The following is a 12,178-nucleotide window of genomic DNA, read 5'->3' on the forward strand; positions in this document are numbered from 1 at the left end:
TATATGTGTCGCTTGCCTCCGGAGACTAGCATCTTTACAGCGGAACTTTATGCTATTCTCTATGCTCTTCGTCTCCTGCTTTCTCGTTGTCAGTCTTCCTTTGTGGTTGTTGTTGACTCTCGTAGTGCCCTCATGGCTCTCGGGTGCTTTAATCCAGTTCATCCAGTAGTTGTCGAGATCCAGCATTGGCTGTTTCTCGTTCACAGTAAATTTAAGTCGGTTGAGTTTTGTTGGGTTCCCAGCCATATTGGCGTGTCTTTAAATGAGCGTGCGGATGCTGCCGCTAAGGAAGCTGTCCGCTCTTGTCCCATCTCTCGTAAAGGCATTCCGTATTCCGACTTTTACCCGGTTATCCATTCCTCAGTCCTTACCCGTTGGCAGGCTTCTTGGTTGTCTGTTACTGGTAACAAGCTACGTACTCTTAAATGTTGTGTTTCCTCGTGGCCGTCCTCCTTCCACCGTAACCGGCGGTGGGAAACAGCTCTGGCGAGGTTGCGTATTGGCCATACTCGCTTAACCCATGGTCACTTGATGGAGCGCCGCCCTGCTCCTTATTGTCCTAGTTGCATTGTCCCTCTTACGGTCGTGCATGTCCTTCTTGAATGTCCTGACTTCCAGGACGAGCGTGTGTCTTGCTTTCCGACCGCCCCTCGCGGTCACCTGTCCCTCGATAGAATTCTTGGTGACTCGGATACTTTTGATATCGTTCGCCTTATGCGTTTTTGTTCTCGTATTGGCATCCTTGGTGATATTTAGCGCCCTCTGATTATTTTGCGTATTTGATGGTGCTACATAGCCTTCCCGGTTTGGTGCCTTCTTTTGATAATTACTTACTTACTTGTTAGTTATAGGAATTAATGTCTCTGCAGCCCGGTCTCTGATTGAACTAGGCAAGTTTATGTACACTATTATCACACTAGTATGACAGCACTTTGCTTGCAAACCAAATAAAACCAGAATTTTTGCTAATGTAGATAACACTATACAACCAATAATAAGTCTTTACGCAGTCCAGTTGCAATACAATTAAGCAGAGGTAAATTTTGATTTGGATGTGAAACCTTATCAGAAAACCTTCTCTTAAATTTGACCGCTCCTACTTCCCGCTGCTGTTGTCGTAGTCAGCACTTCATCAGTAAGATAGATGTAAATTTCAACCATGTTTGCTCATTATATTATCATGCCGTTCTCATCCTTGCTCCATATTCCACTGTACAGTACTATGTCTTTTCATGCATATAAGTTTGTTATTTATTATGTAATTTTTTAAACAAACTTCTTTACTCAATTTTATGATTTAAATCATTTTTTTCATTTTGTTATTTTGGGCATGTGTTATTTTTAGTAAGGGATATAATGTTTCCGTTACTGCATTTACATGTGTATTCACTCCCACATAGGAAATAGTACAGTATATTAAACTGTTGGTGTTTAGTGTAGTTTTGGAGATATTCTGGTTCTTCTATACAAGATAAACAAGTACTGTATTTTATAGTTTTCTTCTGGGAACAACTTGCAGAGTCTCTAAGGAGCGAGGACGTGTGATTGACTTTAAAGAAGTGCTGTATGGCTACATTAGGTGGCACCCAACACTGGCTTTAGAGTACATCCTAGACATGTTACTCCTCTACAAAAAATACAGAGGGAAAAAGATGACTGTGCCAGTTCGTAGACATGCTTATTTACAGGTATGTTGATGATATACAATAATATACAGTCTCCATTGCATACAGAAGGCTTCCACTAGAACTGCATGCAGTATGTAAACAAAATGATGTTTTGTGTATATATATATTGTTAATTTTCAGCCAATTGATCAGTATTTCTGATCGTATTTACACAAGTACTGGTACTATCTCTATTCAGTATCCTAGTTATTCCATAAATATTTTATCCTCCAATATTTTTTAACGTGGTTCTCTGTTTATTTATTTATCATCATTACCTCTTGTCTCACTTCAGTAGGAGTGGGAGTTCCCTTATTTTTAATCATTAGGATAGCGAGTTTGTCACATCACCTAACTAGGGAGCCGGTCGGCCGAGCGGACAGCACACTGGACTTGTGATCCTGTGGTCCCGGGTTCGATCCCGGGCGCCGGCGAGAAACGATGGGCAAAGTTTCCTTTCACCCTAAGCCCCTGTTACCTAGCAGTAAAATAGGTACCTGGGAGTTAGTCAGCTGTCACGGGCTGCTTCCTGGGGGTGGAGGCCTGGTCGAGGACCGGGCCGCGGGGACACTAAGCCCCGAAATCTTCTCAAGATAACCTCAAGATAACTAGGTGTTGTTGTTTAAGTAGTTTCTTTGTTTTATTTTCACAGTGTAACATATGGCTCGGCACAGTTATCAGAGCCTCTGCTTCCCCTATGCTTTACTGTATTCTTGACATAAAATTGAATATCCTTAATCCATTCCTTGAAACCTCACAAACATCCACATAATAATTTTTGACCGGTTTATGAACTAAAAAAAATATTGTTACAGTAATGCTATGTTTTCATTGAAAGCACAGTAACAGGTGTCAAGTTTAGTAGTCTGGTTTCACAGTCTCAATAACACAAAGTGAGTCAGTGTTGTTGACCGTACAAAGTGCATTACTGTGTTCAAACGGGAGATAAGTGGGCAATATTCTGGAGTTGAGTGACATATCGTTGCCAAGACGCACTGTCGATGTAACATGATCATGTTTCTGCAAAGTCTCTGGTCCTGGCTGTGGTGGATGAACAAATTTCGACTAGTGCTTTGCAGGCATTGTCAGAGAACTCTTAATATTTGTCCTTGCTGTCCAAAACATAGTGATGTGTAGATGTTGTAAGAACACCTATACTACTTATACTAGGTCTTCTGTTCTCTCTTTTTGCTGCACATTTCTCCTGAATACTGTCAAGTTTACTCAAATGTCATTCAAACAAAACTCTGAGCTTCGAGTTCATATATCTGCAATGTGAAAATGTCTTCTTGCTGCTATGGTCAGGGTTTGTGTATTTCTGACCATTCTTGGTGTTTTGTCAGCTCTTTTCTTTGAAGGGTTTAAACTAGAAAAGCTGTATCTTAGTAGAAGATTAAGTTGTGATTGTTTCTGTTGAGTAAACTTGTGAAATGCACACACTGTTTTTCCTTTTAGGGTTGGTCTACATTGGGCAGCATTCCTTCCTGTTCCTAATTGCATTAGGGAGTCTTATGCTTCTAGCATGACAACACTTTATCTAGCATTTTTATTATATTTATATTTTTATGAGTTAATGAATCTAACACTAAAATCTGCCTTGTACCCAGGTTCCTTTTGGCCCCTTGTATATTCGGGAATTTGAAAGTGGAGGACTAGAAGAAGCATTGGAGTCTACATCTGGGATCCAAGAGTTAGTGGAAGTGGTTGTAAAAGGCAGCATTAATGACCTGTCAAAACTCCATTATCAAGTAAGATCTGTCAGTCTATAGCATTTCTTCTTTATCAACTTGAAATGGTTGTATAGTACAGTATTGTTGTTTGCTATTTGCTATCAGCAAATATTGATTTAATTCCATAATATAGTGATAACCTGATACTAGTTTATCTAATGAAGGAAAGGGTTCTATATCTATCCAATATTCCACACTATGTTCAGGAGCATCGTGTAAAATGAGCACATCACTCTGCAGTAAAACATCCATAGTTTTACGGATGTTTGCACCTAAACAACGCAACTGGGCTCAACTGCTTAGAGAAATTTTGGGAATTTACAGGAATACAGTATGGCATTATGATTGGCTGTATTAATAAATTAGTAATAGAGTAAAGGTTAGTAGGCATAGGAAGAGTGTGAAGGTACGTTAAAGTAAAACAAATTTGTTAATGAGTCAGAGAAAATAGAGCAAGAAAGTAGATGATTGAAACGGCTATGGCAGTGGAATGGTTTTTGTGTTGAGTTCATAAGTGAATTGTATACATTGATAACAAAGTTAGAATTAGTAGCCATGTACACCAATAAGATGGCTGTATTGGTGAATTAGAATTAAGGTACACTGATTAGATGGCTGTATTGGTGAATTAGAAGTAAGGTACACTGAATAGATGGTTGTATTGGTGAATTAAGATACAACAAAGTACAGGGGTAAACAGAGAGTCCATTACTTTTTTAATATAGACTCAAGACTCTAAGATGCAGTTTCTTATTTTAGGTGCCACCTGCACAGCCTCCAAGAACTTTGCTTAAGCCAAAGAAAATTAATTTAATTTTACCTCTGGCAGGAAGGTTCAAAACATTTCAACGCTTTATGGGTACAGTATGTCTTTATTTTTGGTTCCCATGTGTTAAGGCATAAGTTTATTGTTAAATATTGAACAGTATTAACCTAATAAATAAAATTAAATAAATATGTTAATATTCTAGATAAAATATTCTGTACTGATATTGTTTTTCAAACTGTTAATGAAAATTTTATATTGACTGTAATTAGTTTCTCGAAGATGCTTATGTGAATGCCGTACTGTATATTAATATTATTACACAATGTATAAATGACAAATATTTAAGAATCTGAGAACTAAAAATTTGTTCATGCAGATGACTTCCGGCGAGTGTGTCTTGAAGGTGAAGAGAACGTTCGGCTGGTAGTAGTGTCCTTCCGTTCCTCACTGGGGGAAGATGACACAACAGAGGATGTTGAGGCCCTAATCTCCAGCCTTCAACTGGATTATCCTCAAACTGTGATGACTGTTTTACAGGTGAACCCTAAATCTGTTGAACAGATATCTGATGTTTCAGGGGTTAATATGTTGGTTGTGAGAATAGCATGGTTTAATTTATAATTTAAGGGGCTGAATATTCATTGATATTGTATTGAGGCTGACTTTATCCTGCTTGTGATAGGTGACATTCTTGAACATCAAATTTGACAATAATGTAATACAGAGAAATATATATAATAATCTATCATTTTAACTTTTTCATTAATGCTGCTGTTAACTGTATATTGTACATAAATATCTATTTCTCAAATAAGGCCAACACCACCTTCGCTCGAGCTTTGGCCTTGGAATTGGGTGCTGGTCAGTGTCAGGATAGCGACCTAATGTTCTTCGTAGATGTTGACATGACTTTTACTCCTGCAACACTGGATAGAATTCGCCTTCATACCATAAAAGGATATCAGGTATGTTCATAGAATCGTGTACTTCCCCAAAAAATTGCCCAGTTTGTGTGTGCATGATTTGTTTCATAATCCTTGAATCCCAAGTTGAGTTGTTCAAAATGGTTGAGTACACTTCTATGGGAAAACTAACTTGTGAGATTTATATATTTATTAATTTATATAGTACAGTAATTTATGTTAATTTATTTGTTTTGATACTGGACTGTATGATGATTAAAGTGGACTGTATGATTTAAAATCACACAAATCTTTTTCTATACATTCTGGTGGTTTATTAAATTATATATATAGTTTATCAATCAAAATTATTTATTAGTAGACATTCACGACAGTATAAGACTACATATGTTAGTAACTAAAATTGAATATAGCTTATCGGTATGAATGATTAAGGCCTAGACAACCAGGTATGAACACGGATGAAACAACCCAAGCGATATTCCTCTCGTGGGTGAGGTAACATCAATACATGTATTAGTTGCTAAGTACCTGTAATTATTAATTCGTCTTCCCCTTCAATTGCACCTGTCAAAGGGCACACACAATAATATAGTAGTAAACTAAATATGACAGCTATCAAGGGAAATATAGTATATTGATTGAATAAAAGTTAAATAATATTTACACTGTTGGGTGGCTCGCTACGTATTCTGATCGGGAATTTGTAAAGCTAATTATTACTGGCCAACAATAAGCTAGGTAGAACTGGAATCGGAAAGAACACTTTCCTTATTTGTAGACGATGAATGTGTTGATAATGGGTGCACTTTACATCTCATAACACTACATCGAAGGGGATTAATTGTAGAGCTGTTCTGCTCCAGCGAGACTTATTACGTTAAAAATTAATGGCTACTGCTGGCTGGCCTTCCCTCCACTGACTTATCGAGTGTGTTGTCCAGATGTCGTCAAGAAGTGGAAAGAGGGCCTACTGATAATTAGTAGTTGAAGGGAAGGTTGAAGGTTGATTGAAGGGAAAAGTTTTTATGATGTTTACAGTCCAGAGACTGCAGTATTAAGAATGAATCCCAATATTTGGGGGTGAATTTAATGGCGACATATGACAATGAAATTCCCGTTTTCTTCTGAGGAAATTTCCACTGCCTCATTTTCTATGAGTTAATTTGTTTAGACAATACAAACCAGCAGCAAAATTATCTTCCTATTTTATTCAATGTTAGTAAATGGTGTCGGTTTACCGACAATTTCAACTGGGGTAATCTTGGAATCATGAAACCACCACTTATTGCTCTGCTAATAATGTACGGCACTTAGAATATGCAGCTGTCCAGACAGCTCTGCTGTGTTTAATTGAGACTTTGTCTCTTTACAGAGGATTCCATGCTTTAATGTTCACTTAATGGATTGGTGCCCAGTTTTTGTATGCCTTTTAATTTAGCTCTCCACTTCAGTTTATTTTTAGGGTTCTCTTCCCTGGTTCTGATAGTCGAAGGGCTGCAGCACTCAAGAGATGCCTTTAAAGCTGATGTTTGTCATAGTCATAACTTTATGATTTACCATATTTATGGGAAAAAATTGAAATGTTTCATCATACATTTATTGAAAGTCACATTCAAGTGGTTTTGTTGGAGAAAAAATGATTTTGCGCGTGTAAATACAATATATACTTTGTGGCAGCGGACAAAAAAACAATAGCCAAAAATATGGTAGTCTCTGGGCAAGGGCTTGGTGCTTGGGTCTTTATTTATGATCATGTGGGTAATATGTAGTTGTCAGTGATAATAGGCTTTGCTTGCAAGGTGTGTAGAATGATTTGTATTTGTTTATTGTCTTACATTACACTAAGTGGGAACAGAGACATATACAAATGTTTCCCACCTTAATGATGTAGCAAGATCATTTGCAAAGTTACCTGCTACAAATGGAAAATTGTTAACTAGAGCCTTGTGCTTCAATGGCACCTCGCATTGACCCAGGCCCTAACCTGGGAAGCAACGAAAATGAACAGCTCAGAAGAAAAAGCATTTCTTCCCTCATAATGCCTTATTAATTAAAAATTTATTTGCAGCAAATCTGCTTTTTAATTGTGTGCATATGTAGTTTTTGTATAGATGCTGGCATATATCAGCATACTAAAAAGGCAAATTTTACAGATTTACTACCCCATCGTGTTCAGTGAATTTGACCCCAAATTTACAAGAAAAGGCAGTAATGAAGACAATTATGATCATAGTTTGGTAAGTGTTTTATTATTCAGTAAAAAAACAAATTATTGCTCCTGGAAATAAATATTTGTAAAATGTGTTTATATACAGGCTTAGAGGAGTTCCTTTTGTTTTCCTACTAACCTTTTCATACTTTTTTAAAATTATTAAAATATTGTTAATTTATAATGCAATGGTAGTGCAGTAGTTAAAAAAGAATAGAGATCTTTAAAGATATGTGGAGTGGGAGGTGAGTGCATTAAATTAACAGGCTGTTGTATAAATACCAAAGCATGTATGTGAAAGTAAGAGGGAAAAGTAGGAGAGATAATTATTAGAATTTTAGAATACTTTTTTAAAATTATTAAAATATTGTTAATTTATAATGCAATGGTAGTGCAGTAGTTAAAAAAGAATAGAGATCTTTAAAGATATGTGGAGTGGGAGGTGAGTGCATTAAATTAACAGGCTGTTGTATAAATACCAAAGCATGTATGTGAAAGTAAGAGGGAAAAGTAGGAGAGATAATTATTAGAATTTTAGCTCTTACAAATGTGTAATTTAGAATAGCAACAGGTTATTGTTCTTCTCTTGTTTGCTTGATATTCTTTGGCAGTAATTTTCCAGTTGTAGGTCAGCATGTTTTGGGTAATTGTGCACTCATAGTATTCATCCAGTTGTGTTTGTGGGGGTTGAGCTTTGGCTTTTTGGTTCTGCCTCTCAACCATCACTGAACTGGTGTACAGGTTCTTGAATCTATTGGGGTTTATTATGTCACATTTAAAACTGTGTATGGAGTCTGCCTGCCCCATATAAATTCCAAATAAATAGTATTTGTTAGCTGCTCTGACACCGAAAAAATGTGTCTGTGGCTCATTTGAGGACTGTACATACAGTATTAAGTTTTGACCTATATTCCACCCGTGCTAAATAGTTTGTTTTGACGTTATCAATTCCTCTGAGAATGTTGTGAGTGGTAATCATGTCTCCCCTAAGTATTCTGTCTTCAAATGATGTCAGATTTAGTTCTGGTAGCCTTTCCTTGTAACTTGTACCTCTCTGCTCCAGGACTTGTCTGGTGGCTGGCCTCTGAACTTTCTCTAGTTTAATCATGTGTTTGATTAGGTATGGATTACATACTGGAGCCATATGTATGTATGGCCCCATGCAATACTGTATGATACATACAGTATTGATTTGACATGTGGAATACAAGATTCTGAATGATTCCTTGCTCAAGTTTCTAAAGTCTGTTCTTATATTGGCCAACCTAACATAGGCTGCTGCTGATATCTTTTTCATATGGGCTTCAGGGGGACAGGTTTGGTGTGCTATCAACACGTGTGATATCTCTACCTGATTGTTGAAGGATTTCATCCCCCAATTGGTACCTTGTGTTTGGTCTCCTGTTTCCTACAATTACTCATGATCTTTGTGAAACTATAGTTGGAATATGCAGTGGTTGTATGGTGCCCTTATCTTAAAAAGCACATCACTAAACTAGAGAGGATGCAAAAACAAGCAACTAAATGGCTTTTGGAACTGAAAAATAAGAGGTATGAAGAAGGTTAGAGGCATTAAATATATTATAGCCATAGATAGAAGAAAAAATTGGGTGATATGATCAGTACTTACAAAATAGTAACAGGAAGCTATAAAATTGACAAAGAAGAATTTTTGAGAACTGCAACTTTAAGAGCAAGAGGACATAGTTTCAAAATAAGGAAAGAAAGCTGGCCAAAAAACCTTCAGACGGTAAGTTGTTGGAAGAATTGAAGTGAGAAGGTGGTGGAAGCCAAAAACCGTCAGTCCTCTAGTTTCAAAGCATTATATGACAGAGTACTTTGTCATATGACGCTTCAACACCATGAGTATAGCTCTCATCCTGTATGTACACTTAGGTAATTTCATATTACTTTACACCCGAGTGAAACTAGTAGTGATTTGTTGGATCATTCTATCAATTTGTCCAGGTGACTCACTCATCGTGTGTAGCTTAAAGTGTTGCAGTGGTAATTTGATCCTATAGAGTTTAAAGGTGATCTTAAATTGACTAAAATATTGCTTATACAATAAAGTTAACAGAAACAATGATAATTGTTAAATTTTCAGCAATATTCTTTGGGATTTATCACATTGGCTCGTGTTAAAATATGCTTTACATTTTGTCAGTACTTTTATCACCTTTAGATATTAGTCTTTCATTTGATTATCTTGGTTTTGCACTTTATTATTAAATAATATTCTTTTCTCTTACCTCTTGCAAATACTACCAGGTATTTCCTATAAAAAACTGACTTGGTACCATGCTTCTCATTAATGAGTAGTTGCAACATTTGTATCTTTGTTTAGAAGTAATGTTTCTTCCATACTAGATTAACGAGGATGTTGGGTATTGGCGAGCTTTTGGATTTGGTATCGTGGCCATGTACAAATCTGAACTAGAGTTAGCAGGTGGTCTAGACACATCCATTCTTGGTTGGGGTGGTGAGGATGTTGATCTCTTTGAAAAGGTAATAATTTAACAAGTATTGTTGCTGTTCACCTGTTATAACTGTAGAATGAATTAGTACAAGTTTGGTAAAATTGACTCATTACCAGTTCTCTTGAGTAATTTGAATAATGAGCATTAAATGTTGCTTGAGCAATTATGCAACCAAGAATAACTTATACCTCTAAATGTTTTTCTTTTAGCTTTTAAATGTGTTTTTGTTTTTTTTGTCCCATCATTTTGTAGGTGCTTAGAAGAGGGATCCAAATTTTCCGGTCTGCTGACCCAGGTCTCGTCCACATCTTTCATCACGTTGACTGTGATCGAAACCTGGAATCTTCACAGTACCAGATGTGCCTAGGCACACGCTACAGTACATATGGTGCTCCACATTCCCTTGTTAAAACTATTTTGAGAAATCCAGAAATATTGGCGTATAAAAGAGCCAATCCTTAGTCGATATATATTAATTTTCTGTCGAGAAATAATTATTCCTTACATGAACACATGTTGGCTTTTAGGATTGCGATACTTGTAATATAGATACAGTTGAAAGAATTATCAATATCGGGGCCTCAACCATTAGAGTAAAAGAGGTAAATTGCAAGATTTTATGAATCTAATTTATGGTTATACTGGTACAGTCTGTTTTTTCCTGGTTTCCTATAGTTGGGTACTTAAGACTGTTAAGCTTGAAGTTTCCCTAAACCAGCTGCTGACCTTCAAGATACAACCCACAACAGTTGCCTAATTCCCAAGTACCAATTTACTATTAAGTGAATAAAGGCATCGGGTGGAAAGAAATGGTGCTGAAATAGTCATGTTGTACGATGGGTATTGAAAATGGGACCTTTTGACTGTAACCCAACTGCAGAACCGAACCCATCATTCCAGTAAGTGCTGGAATGAGTAGATCATTGAGAATTCCAACATTTAGGAATCGTACCGAAAGGAACACAATGAGCCGGAAAAACTATTTAGAACTATGTTGCAAGGTATTCAAAATATGCTAAATATCAGGATGCCAATACAAGAGCAAAACGACATAAGATGAGCGATGTCAAAGGCTTTGGATTTACCAATGATCCTCTTGAGGGACAAGTGACTCGAGGACATTGAAGAAAGAAGACTTATGATCATCCTGAAAACTAGGCCATTCTACAAGGGAAAGAGAGAACTGTAAGTGGAACAATGTAGTTCAGACATAAGCTGTAGAACATTGTTCCATGAAGTGCTCATGAGTTAAGCATGTGTAGCTTGATACACAGCCTAGTTAGAGCTATTTTCCACTGTGTATTATAGTATTTTGGGAAGGCGATGGAGATAGGCCACATTTAAGAGTACAGTATGCAGTTATCAGAAATACCCGATCATTAATCATGATGTGGTTGTGGGTTGCAGTGTGAATGACTGGGTAGAAATCCAAATAAGGAATCCCTTTGTTGAAGATGGGACAGGCATGAATAGCCTCCTTAGCAGTGTTGCCCATCTGCAAATTCATTTGAGAGAGGACCAACATGAGTGGGTACCTCACAAAATGTAAGTGTCTTGAATCTGCTAAGATAAGGAAGAGCCAGCATTGGATATTTACCATTAGAGATCTTAGAATATAAGAATGAAGGTAACTGCAGAAGGCCGATTGGCCCATACGAGGCAGCTCTTATTTTTATCCACTCAATCTCATTCATATATATGTGTAACCTACGCTTGAAACAATTAAGGGATCCTAATTGTATTATGTTACGCGGTAGGTTGTGAATGTTACAATAGTCATGTGAAGGGTTAAAAAGACTAAGAGCCATCAGGGTACTGTGAGTCAGGCACAATAGCAGAGTAACATTGGTGCATAAAAAGCAGCTGGTATAGAACATACAGAATTGCTTAATGTACTGCTATCAAAATGCTAATCTTCAGGAGAAGGTACAACATGCAGTATACATATGATGAAGTAAAATGATTAAGCAGCCCATATCATTGGCTGAATTAGACCCATCTGTGAGCAGAGTAGTAGGGTGTGAAATGCAGAAATGTTTTGACAGAACATTTAATAACAGTAGAGGGGGTAAAAGCGTTGACCATGCAGGCCAGGGAAACAAGTTAGGTCTTCTGGCTCGCACATTGGCATTCGAAATGACCTCTAGAAACTTTTCAATATTCTGTTGCCAGTGTGTATATATATATATATATTATATATATATATATATATATATATATATATATATATATATATATATATATATATATATATAATATAATATATAATATAATATATAATATATATATATATATATATTTTTTTTTTTTTTTTTTTTTAATCATGATGTGGTTATATATATATATGTATATATATATATATGTATATATATGTATGTATATATATATATATATATA

General features: G+C 36.4%; 1 protein-coding gene across 2 annotated transcripts in view; it reads left to right on the forward strand.

The window, feature by feature from the left end:
* The window catches only part of Chsy (Chondroitin sulfate synthase), a 43,573-nt gene extending 31,674 nt beyond the window's left edge, over positions 1–11,899 (forward strand). The window contains exons 6-13 of one of the 2 annotated variants that reach the window (XM_069325601.1): positions 1,520–1,688; positions 3,275–3,415; positions 4,157–4,256; positions 4,543–4,703; positions 4,982–5,131; positions 7,246–7,329; positions 9,672–9,809; positions 10,034–11,899. In XM_069325601.1, the coding sequence (XP_069181702.1) occupies positions 1,520–1,688; positions 3,275–3,415; positions 4,157–4,256; positions 4,543–4,703; positions 4,982–5,131; positions 7,246–7,329; positions 9,672–9,809; positions 10,034–10,243 (1,153 nt within the window). In that variant the 3' untranslated portion in view covers positions 10,244–11,899. The remainder of the gene's footprint in view (positions 1–1,519; positions 1,689–3,274; positions 3,416–4,156; positions 4,257–4,542; positions 4,704–4,981; positions 5,132–7,245; positions 7,330–9,671; positions 9,810–10,033) is intronic. The other variant, XM_069325608.1, reaches the window with a different exon arrangement.
* Positions 11,900–12,178: the final 279 nt, after the last annotated feature.

Source organism: Procambarus clarkii, chromosome 2 (genome assembly GCF_040958095.1).
Source record: "Procambarus clarkii isolate CNS0578487 chromosome 2, FALCON_Pclarkii_2.0, whole genome shotgun sequence".
Classification (NCBI taxonomy): domain Eukaryota; kingdom Metazoa; phylum Arthropoda; class Malacostraca; order Decapoda; family Cambaridae; genus Procambarus; species Procambarus clarkii.